The following is a 17186-nucleotide window of genomic DNA, read 5'->3' as shown; positions in this document are numbered from 1 at the left end:
GTTTACCACACATCAACCTTCAAGATATGCAAAAGGCCGTCCACGGGGTCTTTGCCTAAGATTCAAAAGTAGGGATGAAATCCCGTTGTTGTAAAAGACCTACTTGATTTGGCTCAGACTACTGAAGCCTCATACAACCTTCAGATATAAATTTTAATATATTTTTAGACAGATCATTTTGACCCTTGTTTCATACATTGGAGCTGCACCACTCAATGCTCTCTTTATGGCCAGAGTAGAAAGGAGTAACTTGTGTTCAAAGAAGAGTTAAATCTCAGGAAACTCTGAAAAAAGAAAAAATTCTAAATTATACCGCTTTGATGTCAGCAGCTGGTTAGTTTAGCTTAGCGTTAAGACTAGAAATTGGGAAACAGTAAGACTGGTTCCACGCAAAAGTTAATTAGCATGTTGATGTGTATGCGCAGTGTAATATGTTGGGTTACGTGTCGGACTATTTCTTGGCTGGACACAGTAACTTCCTGGATACTTCTTGTCACCATGAGGTTGCTTGGCCAAGAAACAGTCCCGCACATAACCCCCAATATAACCACAACTTCAAGAGATGAGAAGCTTGGTATCAATCTTTTCACCTCACTCTCGGCAAGAAAGTGAATGAGTATATTTGCCAAAATCTGGAACTATCCCGTAACAGGCCGTCTGAAACCAACCGTCTGAAAAGTAATTATGGTCGACACACATTATGCTCCATTTAGCGGGGAACAAACAATCCAATGTTACCTGTCATGTCACATTAGAAAACATTCTGGACTAAATATTTTACTTGCAAACAGTTCGTACACAAGCCTGGCCTTTTAAACGAGCACGTCTTACTACCTCTGAAGTGAAGTTCTTCTAGTGGCTTTTCCCCTCCACCAACAACTGCTCAAAGGCTCCCACTGCTGCCTCACACACATCATCTGCTTTGACCTCCACTCAGGAGTTTCTAGGGCATGTACGAGTGCTATTCGGCTTGACTTTGTAACAAACTGTTGCTGTTCAGCTTCCACCCAAGCTTTCAAGCCCCGCTGCTTCACCTCTGCTGCCAACTCAGTATACCTAAACATTTCCCTCTTATACGCCTCATCTGCTGCATCCTCCCATCACACTGTGAGCGCCCCAGAATACACACCCTGCTGTGCTGTCTGACCACAACTGTCTGACTTTAAGGTACAATTTTCTCCAGGACTAGCTGCTCTTTACACACAAAAAGATAACCATTTTCCCTGAGCATCTACCTACCCCCCAAAATGCACTGCCTCTGCTCACAAAAGTAATATATTCCTTCCTGTGAGCTAACAAATTAATTTTTGCCAATTTCCTCTCAGCTGTTGCTGCTCCTGGTTATGTTGCCAGGTGCACTGGTACACAACATGTCTATGTGACTCTGCAGAACAGGCTGAGTCTTCACCAACTGTGTCTTTTCAGTGGGATTTGGGGGTTAGAGAGAGAAGGTTACACATCATAGTTGGCTTTGATTTCATATCCCAGGATTCCCCACCGTGTTCGCTCTTCTTTCTCCATCCACATATGAACCTGCCACTTAAATATTTTAGGTAAGGAATGTTCTGTATGACATGATAGATTAATCATATGGGCATGTGGTTTTCAAATAACAGACATTGCATGTGACCACGTCACATATAATGTCACATGGGAAACACATTTAATTAGATTAATGCCCATAATTTTTCTCCTGAATAGCTGGACAATATTTTTGCTGGACAATGATTTGATTATTATGAAATACTCTCAACCTTTGTCTTAAGATACTTTCAGACAAAGACAGGCTCGCTGTTTCCCCTTGTTTCGTGTAGTTTCCTGTTACTGAGAATGTTAGATCCTTTCCTTCAACTCTCTGCAAGAAAGCAAATGAATGTATTTCTAAACATGTGATACTTTCCCATAAAGAACCTGCATCAATGAGACACCTGTTCATAGACAGGTTTGATACAAGTACATGCAAACCGCCATTGCTGCCTAACAGCAGCTCACATCATACCCTCAAAGCAGGGACCCTAAACTTTGAGAGACTGCGGTGTGGTTTTTGATTCTTGATATTTCTGTGTGCGGCACTCAATGTAATTTTGTTTGTTTTCTAGGCTCCTCTATCACCGCATTTAGACACACTGCTGTTGAGGACACATTTTTCTCCCCGTTTTCTGTGTTTTGTTTCCACATCAATCACTTTGGGCCGGACGGGTCCCTGCTGAGGTTCAGGATGAGTTCTAAGAAAAGAAAAATAAGCTGTTGAAGAAATGTAGCAGAGTTTGTGATTGGGATGAAGTCGCTGTCATGGTTCTTGGTGGGTGCAGTTACTAAAACAGGGATTGTTAATGGATAGAGTGAGAGCTGATGTGTCCTGCCTCAAGCTCCTACAGTACCTACAAGAGATGCATTGTTTACCCTACAGTACAACCATGTGGTTGAAATGTGTCACCTTGTTGATGTAGTGTTCCTGACCTGAGTGCTAAGTAGCTCAGTCCTTCCTGTTATTTTATTAGAGAAGACTCCACCTGTACTTGTATTTCACTGTGGCCTTCATCATTATGTCAGGTAATTTCAAGGCTTTGGTTCTAGTCCAACACATCGATAAGGTGGAGACATCTGGTTGATGGCCTATGACATATTCAAAGGCTGCGTCACTGTCATTCATCCTTCACTTTGACATGGCTGGGGAAGTGAGAGCGCCACACAACCCTGCACGGATAACTAAAAGGTAGCTAATGTGACATGGCATGAAGGGATTCATATAGACTACTAACACACTTTCACATCATCTTATGGGAAAGGAGTCAAAGGACGATTAGCGACCTTGTGTGCAGACGTGCAGGCTGAACTCTAGTAGGGCAGAAAACACATCCGTGCTTATAGAGGCAGGTCACATGCTCTCAGGCACTTCATCTCCACGGCACACGTTGCTGTCAAACATGCACTAATACCAGACATGCACACACGGTTCACTCATGGGTAAAGTCCAAGAGGGGGCATTGTTGGAGAAAATTAAATGAAAACTGTAAAGACCACAAGTCTAATGGCCGAGATGTTTAACTTTAAAATTCCCTCTGATTGGAACAGGCAGCTCAATGTTTTAGAAAACTGCAGAAGGGTGATTTTATTAAGAGGCGTAGGCCCTCTATTCATACTCAAACACTCCATCAAGACCGTGGCTGTAATGCAGCCAAGTCAGCATTATATAATATAATGCAATAAGTGTTTATTGTGAAAACAGAAGAGACTGCTCTTAATGGCAGACATGACCCAAACAGAGAAAATGAATTACAGAACTCGTTACTTTGGAGCAAAGCAACAATAAGACGTAAAGGAAGAATGAATGTCAGTTCAAGCAAAAATCATAAGCCCATTAATACAAGTGTGGAGACTTTTTTACCACAAGACTGTTGACAACATGATATTTAACTATGAGAGGCCTCTGGGTGTAACTGCTTTCATTTTGGACACAGGACTCATTAGCCTGGCACAAGGCGTATGAGTCCACGGGTTCTCGTGTCATTTGCCCGCTCAGTGCAATTAATAGCCTAAAAAGAGTTTTTTCTGCAATAGCAGTCAACCAGTCATGCGTTCGATAATGCCGGTTGTTGGCACTTTTGTGCTAATCTTTACTGAAACGCTCTGTACTTGACTTATGCCTCACTGACTTTGGGACCATAGAAGCTGGCCTCAAGTGGAGAAATACAAATAATTTGGTAAAATACTTCATACAAAGCTTTTATTTGGAGAAGGATACATTATGTTTAATGAGAGCACTTCCTGTTGAAGTGTTAATGCATTGTGGACACATACATAATGCAATTTAGACACGTTTGATATTAATAAACTTAAAATAAACAAACACACAACTCTGTGGAGTCCAGCATGTCATCCTCAGTGGGCCTGACTTACTCCCGCTAACTCCGTGAGGGTTTAGTTTTGTCCCACTGTCAAATTGTTGAGTGCTTGAGGGCTCTCTGGCAGACATTTTGAGCCCTTTATGAAGCCTTGGGCAAAGTCAGCATTAGATGCACAAGGGAATTACGCAGTTGCCAATTGAAGAATGGAGACTGGAATGAATAGAGAGAAAGGTAAACAAAGAGGTACGTGGGTGTTTAGCCCGATTAAAAAACATTTAACAACATTTAGGATTAAAGATGGATCATAATATATATATAATATTATTCATCAAACATTACGTTTTCTTATTAAAGCTCTTTTGACAAAAACGAGTAAATAGATTATTTGAAACGATGTCTTATCTTGTGAGGAAAGAGCCTGGAAGATGTTCAAATCAGGGAGTTAAGAGTATAAAATAAATACCCACAATTAGACAATATTTTTGTATGTAGTCATGGTCACATGATATGTCGCAGCAAAGTGCCGTTCCATTCATATTTACATCATTTCAAGCCCTCACAGCCTCTCACACTCAACCATTTACCAGGTGATGTCAGTAAGTCCCTAAGGGTTCAGGGTTTGAGGGTTTAGAGATGACATTGGGATTGGGCCCTCATACCATGAGGAATTAATATAATTATATATGCATAAAATGCCATAAAACCTCAAAGAATAAGAAATATACTTACAAATGTCACGTAAATACTTGACAAAACATTTCAAACAGACTTCCTCGCCTCCCCAGAGTCCACATGAGCAACTGAAAGCAGAATGAAAGCAGTATATCCCCAGTGTTTCTGACTTGAGTGTTTTCCCCCCTTGAGTAAGACTGCATTTTCACGGTGTATGAATTGAATCAACTCATAACATTTAAAACACTGCTGCTATCGAAATACCTCCACTAATCAAATCCAGACTCAACTTTATAACCGCAGTGATTATATCAAAACGGACTTATTTGAAAATTACCTCTACTAAGTATTTCACAGATGTTTCTGACCGCGGCTTGGCTGGGGATTTCAGGACAGAATTGAATGATTTGGAGGCTTCCAGCAAACAGCGTCTTGCTTTACTTCACTTTCTCTCGCTGGGAATGTTGGTAGTGGTAGAAGAAGAAGGAGAAGAAGAAGAAGAAGAAGAAGAAGAAGAAGAAGAAGAAGAAGAAGAAGAAGAAGAAGAAGAAGAAGGCTCCTCAAAACCTTTTCTTTTGAAGTAAAACTATTAATGTAATACCACTCAGTACAAGTAATTCATTCATTGTATGCTTCAAATAAAGAGTGAAAGAGGCATTAGCACAATGTTCTACTATGTAATTTGTACTGCTATTTATATTTACTTAAGATCTGCTCAAGGTGGAGCTATTTTATGATACAAATGCATTATGTTGGAATTTTTATTGAGTCAAAACTCAATCTACAACGTAACCAGTAACAATTCTCGTTCAGGTAAATGTCTCTGAGATAGAAGTACTAATTAAGTAGTATACAGTTGATTTTGTAAATGTATATTGGGGTACAGTGAGTTAGAATATAAACAAAATTCAATATTTTTCATATTTAAATAATATAGCTGTATATACTGTATGAGTTTAAATGATGAGATATGAGACCTCACTTCTTTAAAAGGCCACTCTGCTCTCTGGGGTGGCTAATTTCTAGCTCTGCTTATGCAACCAAGTGCATTAAGCTGTGCACATGAAGTGCCACAGCCAACCAAGCAACTTGTGCCTGCCTGGTCTGGGCAGGGCGAGGTCGGCTCGTCATAGGTTTGGACTCCATTGTGCCCGTGGCGGCATGGGCCTTGGTCACCATTAATTACCACTAATGAGTCGAGCATGAGTGATCTGGGGCTGACGGACTGAGCATCCCCTTTATGGGATAGGGAGGGATGTGGGAAACAACGGTGTGATGGGAAATGGGGGTATGCTGGTTAGAGGGGTGTCGCAGCACAAATTGCATTTTAATGGTGAAGCGGAATAATCACTGAGGGATGAAGAGTATAAACATGATGAAGACATAAGTGCTAGTTTCCTGATTTATCGTGCTGGTTTAAGTTTGATTAAGTCGTTCAGAATTGTTTTTCTTCATTCTAGAACAAACCATGAATGTGAGGTCAGAAATCTCTTAACTACTCAGTTGGAGTAGCGCACTATTTGTGTCTTTGAAAGACTTCAGTTTCCATGTTATGCTGTTTTAAACTTTTAAGGAACTGAGCAGAGAGTTGAACACTAAACTTGGCCGTTTCAACAATGACTCCCTTTTTGCATTTATATTCCTGGCGTGCAGTGTGTATGAATCTGCAGAGTGAAGCAGCAACAGAGAAAAAGAGGGATACTGTATGTATGTGTGTGTGTGTGTGTGTGTGTGTGTGTGTGTGTGTGTGTGTGTGTGTGTGTGTGTGTGTGTGTGTGTGTGTGTGTGTGTGTGTGTGTGTGTAAGCACATTCCAGCTCCATGCCTGTGTATTTGGATTTGGAGTGTCTGCTCCCTGCCAGTGAGCCTCCTCCGCCCTCCGTGCTTCTCACAGCAGACCCACTGTGCCTTGGGCAGAGGCTGGGAAAACATGTGTGGGAGAGCCAGGGGGAGCAGGAGGGAGACCCGGCGTATACCTGCTGCCTGCAGCTGACTGCAGTCAGTTGGTGCAGGGCAGGCGCCCAAAATACGATACCCTTCAATATTTTCTTTGGCTCGGTTTGCGTGTTCTGTTAAAGGATGTACTGTTGGCAATATGGTGTGTGACATTTTAAACCTGCAATAACAGTCCCACTTTGGGAACACACTCTTGTTTGAAAGCTTGTGCATTTTTGCATCCATCACGCATATTATTTTGCTGATTTGGGCTTGTGATGGCGGAGGTAGCAGTGATGTTTCTGTCTCGTGAGTTAGAAGTAAAAGGGGGCTTTGAAAATGGGCGTGCATGACTGATTTAGTGAGTGATATTGCAAGTTGCTCCATTATAGCTTGGCCGATGTTCCCCCCTTTAGTATGAGAGCATTTGTTCCTGCTCAAGATTTAACAAAGAGGACATTGTTTTCTGTCCGAGTTTCCACTTTTTCCATAATAGGCAATTCAGTTGAGGTGAGTGGGGCTCCTCCCCTAAGGGTGTTAAGCGTTGTTCAAAATTGAATGATCACACTTTCCGATACGAGTGCTCTCACATTATCAAAGTGACAGGGATATTTGCTGACGGACGCCCCGAACAGTGCAGGTCATCCCCTGGAGGAGGTGCCGGGGTAGGGGGAAGCAACAGGGAGCGGCACGCGGCCCCGGGCCTCATCACTCTCTGCCAGGCATGGCCTACTTCCAGTCAGTGTCTGTGCTATAGGCGGCCACTTTGCAAAGTCAGGATGATAGATCACGCTAGGCGAGTTAAACAATTACGGAGCAATTTGGAGCTCTTTGCCTCATAAATTGCAGGTCTGCCATCCTGAAACATCTGAGGAAGAGTAATGCATCAACATTCGGAAACGAAAGTCGGATAATAGCTCAAGCTATTCTTTGATGTTAATAATAACAATATTAGGAGGAGGAGGAGTGTTGTTTTTCAGACTCGCTTCTGTGCTGTTTTGCCTTGTCTAGTGTTTGGTAAAAAAAAACCGAAGGGGATTACAAAACCATGAACATAAACACTTACACACATGCACCAATTAGACAAAGTCAGACATACAGGTATAAGTAAAATACACATTGCACTGAGTTCACAAACACACGGCATGTTGTTTTTATCCTCATTTGCACAGGAGAACAGGAGCACAGCTTTGTAGCGCTTCACTGTGCATGGTGTTATCATGCAGGTGACCTCTGCCCTATGAGAATAAAACAAACCAGCATTTAGAAAGCAAATGAGGAATGAAAGAATAGGGCATGCGCCCGCCATGACTCAGAATGGACACAGATGAACCCGGGGGTCTGGCCTGTTTGCTGGGGTGGCAGCAGCTATCTGATTATTTCCGCCAGTTTGCAGATTTGAGACTTGTGGGAGGAGCAGGCGGAAAATGGAGATAAATGTTGTGGCTAGCAGTCAGGTGTTGGTGCTGAACGGATATTACGCGTACAGTACCTTACACCTGTGAATGTGTGTGTGTGTGTGTGTGTACCATCTGAGGCATGATAGAAAGAATCATAGGAGGAAATAACAAAAAAGTGGCCTTTTTTAAAACAGAAAAGTGCTATTTTTGCTATGTGGGTCTGTGTGAGTGGTTGCACCACAGGAGCCACTGGAATGACCTAAAGCTTGATCAGGATCTGGCTGGTGTCATGCTATATTAGTCTTAACATCAACAACCAACATCCTGTCTGTCTGTCTCTAAATACTTTCTGGCTTCTCTATCCTGTCTGTGGCTCTCAAGTCCATTTGGTCCAATAAGACAAAACACAGTCACACATAAATTTCAATAATTTCCTGAAAACAGACTGTAGTTTTTAGCTAATTAGTAAATTAGGAGTAAATAGTGCTCATATTGGGGACTATTTTCAGATGTAAATGAATACAGAGTTGGTGCTCTAGTGAGTGTTTACAGCACCAGGACGATGTATGTGGGATTGAGTCAAAATAAAGTGCCCATGTCAATTGTGATGAAGGAACATAAGTGCAGCATTCTGGCTGACTGCTGTGTTTTTAAAACACAATGGAGGTCTGTATTTGTAAGTATAGATGATTTTAGTTTTCTTGTCTTCCTGTGGGACTTCTTGAAACTAAGAGAGAATAGAATATCACTAGAGTTTTCCTTCAACTATGTCATTATGAGAGCAAGTCATTCTCACTCTATACATCCTTCACTGAACATTACAAATCCTGGTGTCATCATTCGTCATCACTCCTCACATCCAGCACTTTGTTATGTTCTCTCCAGAATCATCCTCTCTTTCCCTCATAGGGAATGTCTTGTTCACAGCATATGCCCTCATTAATTGTTCATCTTTTGTTTTAAAAGGTAACATCTTCATAAATGATACTAGAGTAAGAGTCGTAAATGTAGCTGCTGCAGCAGATTTACTGTACGTTACTGTAAAAAATGTTGGGAAACACCATTAATAGTGCATGAGAGTTGTGGTTTTTGTTTCCTATTTTTGATACATATCACACACTTCCTAAGAATACCTTCATCTCACACGCACAGATGCAAGCAGACGTAAGAACAAACATGTGCACAGGCAGTGACTGTACCTTCCCCGCCTTGAGGATTTACCGTTTTATCCACTTTGCACTTTGCCTCATATTTACGGCGCTGAGTTTTTATGTCCGAGAGCGTCTTCACTTAAAAGCTCCCAGTGTTTAAAAGCAGCTGGAAGTGATGTCACCCCTTCAGAATGACCCAGAGGTAAACATCCCCTTGCAGCAACTCTCACTTAGTCATATTCTTTAATTACTCCAGTGCCCGCAGTGACAGACCAGCAATTTTCAGAACATTGTTGCGTTTAGCAGGATTGTGCAGAGGCTTTTCATTTTTTTATCAGAATTCACAGCGACTCCATCCTTAATTTTGCTGTAATGCGACAAACCACACAAACCCACTTTTTTCCTTTCCCTCCCCATATCAGATCTTATGAGATAATTTTGAGGAACAAAATACCGTAGCTCGTAGAGAGGTAGTGCAGGGTGAGCAGAGAGATTACGGCTCAGTGACTTCAGATTTTTCCCTGCTGCTGCTGATTGCCAGTATTATCTGGAAAGCATCCTGCGGGAAGGGTTCGACTCATGGATATTACACACAGACTTATTACCCTTGACAGAAGAAATGAGATGAAAAGAGAGAAATAATAGCGAAGGAGCTGCTACCTCGGAGTGGAATAACACACAGCCTGCAAGAAGGCTGGTTTCCCCCTGATTGGAGAAGATTGCGTAATTCTAGTCGTGCCCTTGTAATGCGTCGGTCACCCGTCACAAGTCTTCCCTCTGTGTGTGTGTGTGTGTGTGTGTGTGTGTGTGTGTGTGTGTGTGTGTCTGAGTGTATGGTCTAGTGTGTGTTGATGACTTGTATAATATGTACTCACATGTGTGTTTTTAGCTTGGCTTTTTTTAGCTCTTAGTTTCTGCGTGTGGCTATTTCTGAGCTGCCTGCATTGTATCAGCGAACCTGCCATGACACGCTCTAAACTAAATCTAAGGTATTAGTGCTGCCATCATGTTTAGTAGGCTTGTAAAATTCAACTTAGGAATTTGAAATGTATATTATACATCGCTAAATGTGTTTCCGCTGTTTTAATATACCCATTTCTTGGACAAAAAGTTGAAATATCACAAAAATTATTTCATTTTTAATTTATTTTTTGGCCACCTGGGGGCAGCAGGACCGGCTCCAAACACAACACAGACATATCTTCATGTAAAAAAGTGTTATGCGTTAGTGAACATTTGCTTATTTGCACATCCATTAAATGCAATTAATCCATTAAAAAGAGCAACATTATTATTAATTTGGAGTCGCATTTCTGGCAAATTACAGTTCAATATTTACTCTCTTTTACTGTTTGTTTTGCTCTTCCTCAACCCCTGAGGGAAATATCTCTTTATAGCTGATAAATGCTCCATTGTGTTCACCACTTAGTCGCTAACTCTGTCTGTTTGGTGATGAGAAAGATGCCTGTTAATACAGAAATATTGATTCATGAAGCTTGAAGAATCAATCTCACAAATTAAATAGATGGTGCTTTGTTCTCTGATTAAAGTGCTGCCAAAAGAGGCCAAAGACGGGATGGACTAAATCCGACCTTGAGCTCATTTGTCTGTTGCTTCTTGATCTCTTGCTGTCTAATGGACACCTGTTTCAAGGAGTGTCAACGAGGAGTCATGCCTTCACTCAAGAAAAATCTAATCTAATACAAGATTACACATAACGCACCATTATTCATGACAACTAAAACGGCAACACAGGGTGACAAAATGATTAACCGGATTGTTGATGTGTAATCAAGCAGAAGCCTTAGCGAAGTGACCTTGAACAAGATAACTCCCTATCAGCTCCAAGAAGCACTGTTATGTTATGTTTCCGACCTCTGACCTCTGCTTGGAGGGAGGGTGTCAATAAAGGATCAATACAGTATCACACTCATTTTTGCAGGATTTGAAGTGAGACGTGCCCACAGCAGGCTCTTCTTACACCAAAATTGACCCAAACCTACCGTCTGAATGAATTTCCTTTTGGTATTACTCATACTTGTGTAGGAATACATCAGGAGGCTTTTGTGTTTCTTTTCAGATATTTTTCACTCCTCAGTATTAGTGTCCCTAATTCAGAGTGGATCTTCAACAGACTGATCCTGGATGTGGTGGCCCAGCAGAAGGAAATATTTAGTTTGGATTTTTGTGAACACATTGTTCTCTTTGCAGAGCACGTCCCACTTCAACTAGACATCAAGTGCCTGGGATTAAGGCTTTTTAATTACTAATAAGTATCTGTGCGCATGCAGTGTTCACATGTCTTCACCCTCTTACAGTTTCCTAATTTAGACAGACATTTGCATGTGTGTACAGTACATGTATTTTCTCACAGGACTCGTTGTTGTACAGTCCTCCTTTATATGGCTGGCACAAGGCTAACCCATTAAAGACTTGCGGCTACCTCAGACCATACTGTGGTCACCTGGAAGCCCAAACCGAGACCATACCTCTGGAGATTTGTAGTCTGTCCAGGCATTCACAACACAACACTCCGTCAAAAAAAATGCTGTTTCATATTCACATTTCTGTTTCTACAACTGCACACATGGTGAAGATTATTCAGAATGAATAACGCAGTCATTTAGAGAGGGAGAGGCATTCTAACACGTCTTAGCACACGTCACTACTTTGCTTCCTGCTTTCCATCTCGCTATGATCACTCGCCTGGTATACATATGGTCGCCATCTGGCCTGGCAGAACAGAGCCGGAGCCTAGCGTGGGGCAGCACTACTGTGATCCATGTACAGTAACAACATGATTAACCCTTTAGAGCCACAATGGAGCACTCAAAAGAGTCTTCATCTTATATGTTCTGGCATCTATTGAACTGAGTTTGTATCTTGTTGTCTTGTCCCAAGTGAGCAGTTACATCTCATCCATCCAAAGTACTCCCTCGGTGTACCTGTTACAGAACATTCACGATTTGCCAGATCAAAGCTTGACTCCGCTGTCTCCGTATCTTATCTGTCTGCGAAACCCAAAGCCAGTATCCCTGCAGACCTGCAGTGTGTTTAGGGAAGTGCACTTCTCCGTGTGTCCCTCCAAAATAGATTTAAGTGCAGGGTAGGAGCCACATCGAGGTCAGCGTTCCTGTCCCACTGCTCCAGTCAACCCTGAGACACGTCAGAGTGGATCTTAACTACAGTAGCCTGCCCTCTGACAGACAGAACAATGTGTTCAAATGAAGAGAGAAAAAGAGTTAATGTTTGTTTATTCATATACAGCATTAGTGTCACCGTAGTGTGTAAGTTATTAAAGGAATATATTCTCATAATGTGATTTCAATGATAAAATGACATGCATGGAACAATCATCATTCCACTCGCTGCCAGAAATTAGATGAAAGCAATAGTTCCACAGTTCCACATTTGGGGGACTAAACTTATTCATGTTCCCAAAACCATTTCTTGGAATAAACATCCTTTTTGTATTTGTGGTGATATTTTGGTTAGAGTTCTGTTCAGTGCCCTTTTTTCTGGCAGTGATTGTAGAATGTGTGTTTGACCATAGACTGGAACTCTTCTGTGTGACTGCCTTTCACAGAATATGACTAAGATGCATTCTTTGACATCTTAATGGGAACCTTTGCACTCATTACTTCTTCTCCAGTGACAGTGTCACGCCTGAGCATCAGCAGCTATTCAGCCTCTTCTCCTCAGCGAGGCTGAATAGCTGCCATATGGCAAACAGGCCTGGCCCACTTACAGTGTGGCAGTTGCCTAATACAATGTCTCGCTTCCATATACCCTAAAACAATAATCGACGATATATATCATTATGATTTCGGTCAGTTAACCGCCTAAACATCTTGTGTCGTTTAAAAACCTGAGAACATTACATTTCCAGGGAGATTTCTGGTGCAGTGACAATCACGAAGAAGATAGTGAAAGTCATCACGCGAGCACACAAGTGGAGAGAGCAGCGACAGTCGGCAGCATGTAAGAGCTCCATCAGTTCCTCCCTGAGGGTACACACTGCCTTGCATTAGGACGTGGAGAGCCAGTGAGTCACCTTGCCTCAGTGCATCCTTAGAGCATTCAGCACTTCACTGTCAGCTGGTCCTGTAATTCCCCTGAACCAAGGTTAAGGAGCTGCACAGTTAAAGTTCAAGTGTATACAGTAAGGTGTTGTTATTCATGTTTTTCAAGGCTAGTTTTTCACGTCAATGGGTGAATCATGACACGTGGTGTAAAGTGGTCGGAACACTACAAAGGCGCTATACAAATTCAAGTCCATTTACCATTTACTCATGCGGCCCAACAATACATGCTGGCAGCCCTGTGTGATGGCTACTGTGGCAGGAGCAACTCCCAGCAGACAGTCAGATTGTGATGACAGGGTTGAAGGTTGTCAGGGTTAAAGTGAAAGACCTTCTAAAAATGATAGTGTCTGCAATGCAATGTTCAGTCGAATCACACCTAGGGGCCTTCAGGTGCCCATCAAAAGAGGTGGGTCATGGATCCTGTGGTCACGCTTTGAGCGGGCTTTTTTACTTTGGTATGTAATTGTTTGAGAAGAAAGTGGGAGTGAGGAAGGTGCCAGGGGTAGCCCTCCTGCTGCTTTAAATGGTTTAAGATGGATGTCCTGGAGTTTGCGGAATGGCTCACCAAAGAGGGCACATTCTGAGCAATAAAAGCCATAAATGAGGTGTTCCACAGTAATCCCTGCTGACAAGTTCTTGCACAAGCAGAGAGAAAGTTCTTTATAATTGATCTTGTTGGCTTGTCTGGAGCTCTGGCGGAAAACTGTAGCTGTTTAGGACACCTGACACTGGTGCAGCAGATGGTGGTGTCGCCTGCTCTTTGTTTCCGGAGCCGTGCAGATTGTCAGTAGCTCTCTGACCTGATCTGAACGCTGATGTGTGGATGAGATGTTGCTACGGCTGCTACGGCTGCTCTGTAAGCAGCTGCTCTGTAGATTAATCAGCGAAATAACTGGGACTTATTTCCAGATGTTTTTGTCACACAGTTTGTGTGTAGTGGTGAATAGCAAGCACAAAAGTAGAGAATATTCAGAGGCGTGCCTTTTAAAATCAACAACAAAAACAAGAACTACATTTTCTATATTGTTGGGGACTGTACACAAATGATTGGAGTAGGGAGGGACGCTTAAAATCATGCTGCACCTTCTTATAAAGCAAGGTCGTCCCCAGCATTATCGTTATTTTCTTTGAACCCTTGACGAAGAGAGAAAAATGTAACTCATTACATTACAAACAAAACAATCTAAAAGCTGTTACCATCATAACAAACCCAACTCTCCTATAGAACTGTTACCAGTCGAGTCGTATTGTTGGTCATGTAGTTGGCAGAAGGAAGAAGAATGTGTGGAGGGAAAAAAACTCCAGCTCTGTTACATTAGTTTTCATAATTGTACTGTATGTGTTTTAGGTACTCTCTTACTCCACCAATTACGCTTACGGTTAATGGAATACTTATTTTCACATAGCTAGAATAGCAAAATAGAGAAATATATGTATATATTGTCAAAATCCTAGAAAACATAACAACATGATGTATCCTGTTTACCAACCATTTGTATTTTTGAACCAAGAGCTATCACTGTCACATCCTATCTCACCCGACCACTCATTTTCTCAGTCCCTTACATGTTTTAACTACTTTCTCAAAGGGGAAATTCTTCGCTCCAAAAGCAACTGTCTGTTCCGACTACATGAAAGAAGAATGCCACCTTTGCCGCAGGCAGCATGTGCATTAAATTAGCAGTATATTATGAGAAATGAGCCACGAAAGCATGTAATGTAAGGGCTCAGTAGAGAGTCACTGCTTTCAGCCATTTCATAAGTTCACACCCTTAAACGATAAGAAGGTTGCAGCACGAAGCTGCAGAGAAATAAGAAACTGTTGGCAAAGCGAAACGTAGAGCGGTCTGCCTCGTCACTCTCAGAGCGAGAAAGACTAACAAACATCAGAGGTGTGACTAATGAAAACGGATTTGGAATATTACACATTATTACCTTGGAGAGAAGTCTCTGACAGGTGGAACCGGGAGGCATAAATGCAACGTTGTAATTTTCAAATCAAATCTATTTTAAAACAACATGAGCTGACCAAAGTGTTTTACAACAAAGTAGACAAAAATGTTCTCACTCTTTTTACAAAAGACTTTACTTTAACAAATATATAAATATTGAAATAATGAGATTTTTAGGGGAAGCTTTTCTTATCCCCCTTATCCATCAAAATCAAACACAAAATGAGAATGAGTCAAATTGTCTCTTTTCAGACTATATTTGTGTGTATTCTACCATGACATTAACAAATGTCCCCCTCTCTTTCTCTCTCTCTCTCTCTCGCGCGCTCAGGTGTGCTAAGCCTACCTGAGGGTCTGACACTCTACAGGGACCAGCAGCAGCAGCGAGCGGGGAAAAGCGGAGAAGGAAATGCTTACAGTCAGTCCGAGCTGCGCTCCATTGAACAGTGTTTACTGGCCACAAGAGTGGGCAGCATCGCCGAACTCAGTGAGTCGTGTGTGTGTGTGTGTGTGTGTGTGTGTGTGTGTGTGTGTGTGTGTGTGTGTGTGTGTGTGTGTGTGGTGGGTAGGTGTTTGTATGGCGGGAAAAGACTGGGTGTAGAAGAGAAGGACAGTGGTTGACCCCACCCTCAATACGCCGTAGTCAATGTGCCCTTGAGCAATGTAATTAACCGCCCAACCGCTCGAGTGGAGCTGCTCACGGGTGTCAGTGTCAGATGATGATAATTTAGACAATGCTGTCATTTCTTTTTCCTTTCCTGTTTCAACCTGATTAAGCCCCAGTGCACAAACACAGTTGTATTCAAAAAATGTCTTCCTAGCTTTGTTGTGGAGGAACTTGACTTTCCCGTGCAGAGCCCCGACCTCAAACTCATCCAGCACCTTTGGGATGAAGCACTGACTGCTAGTCAGGCCTTATCACCCAAAACCAGGACCCAAACTCACTAATAGGCTTTTTCATCGCAGACACTTGTCGTAGTAAGAAAAGCACAGGTGTTACTAATTGCATTAACAATGGCTCTGTTGTATTCAAGTGTCCCAGTAAGTCATGACTGTGTGACTGTGAGCCCGCCTGCACAATAGCAGGGCCATGAAACTGAAACAGCAAATGGAAATTCAGCCATGATTAATTATTCAAACCTTTTGAGCTTTTCCTGCTGTGGCGATTCAAAATGTCTTCTGTGAAAAAGGTTTATACTCTCTATGCTCTTGTGGCTGAATAGGACCAAAGCCAAACAGCCAGGTTCCACAGTCCCGTTGAGAGCCAGAAGAGTGGAGAAGCATATCAATGCCCATGGTTCTGAATTAAAGATGTACAAAAGCCAGACATGGGCATAATGTTTGGGCGTCCACATACTTTTGATTCTGCTGAAAAAGAGCATGTCAGTATCGAAGTATTTATCATTAAAAAACCCTGTGTGTGTGTTAGGGTGTGAGCAATATGGCTGAAAGCTGTACAGCTCTGGTTTATAGCTGAAATTGCTGACACCTGTTAGAGGGCTGATCTTCAAAAGTGTTTTTTATTCGACCATTTCTAATCCAAAGTAACTCCAAAATACTCCATGTGTTCAATACTTGGTGTTTCCTCCAGAAGTGGACTGAAAATGCTTTAAAGCAGTTTTTTAAACCTTCTGCTATAAACTCTTGTTTTAGCAGCTCTCAGGCAGAGTTACCTGCCACCCAGTGGGAGAGAGTGCATTGTAGCCATGGTCGTGTGATGGCTCTTATAGATGGCAATGATGGTCTATTGGTCCACCACTTTCAGACTCTATGTCTTACATACATATCTTAAACACTTTTGGATGGATTGCCATGGCATTCATGGTTTATAAAAGGAATCCTATTGAATAGTGACCCCTTACGTTTTAATCTATCACCACCAGCAAGTCAACATTTTCACTTATTCTGGAAAATATTCTTTCCATAACTTGAATTAGCGCTTGATTTGGACAGACGTTCATAATTCCCTGACGATGACTCCTAATACTTTGGTGGTCTCCTGACCTTTTCCCTACTACCATGAGGTTCTAATTTGTGTTTTTTTATTAAAACAGCTGTTGGATGGATTTCTAATTCCAACGATTTTAGTCGTCCCCATAACCTTTCCTTTAGGGACCACCAACAGCTCAAAGTTTGTACTTATC

General features: G+C 42.0%; 1 protein-coding gene across 1 annotated transcript in view; it reads left to right on the top strand.

Moving 5' to 3' along the window:
* btbd11b (BTB (POZ) domain containing 11b) overlaps positions 1-17186 on the top strand; it is a gene marked incomplete at both ends in the record, with an annotated part of 63774 nt that overhangs the window by 25904 nt on the left and 20684 nt on the right. The window contains one exon of the mRNA XM_079224160.1: positions 15374-15529. Within this exon, the coding sequence (XP_079080286.1) occupies positions 15374-15529 (156 nt within the window). The remainder of the gene's footprint in view (positions 1-15373; positions 15530-17186) is intronic.

The sequence above is a fragment of the Taurulus bubalis genome (assembly GCF_910589615.1).
Source record: "Taurulus bubalis genome assembly, chromosome: 9".
In the NCBI taxonomy this organism is placed as follows: Eukaryota; Metazoa; Chordata; class Actinopteri; order Perciformes; family Cottidae; genus Taurulus; species Taurulus bubalis.
The sequence above is the reverse complement of the archived record's forward strand: the minus strand, read 5'-3'. Positions and strand labels throughout refer to the sequence as shown.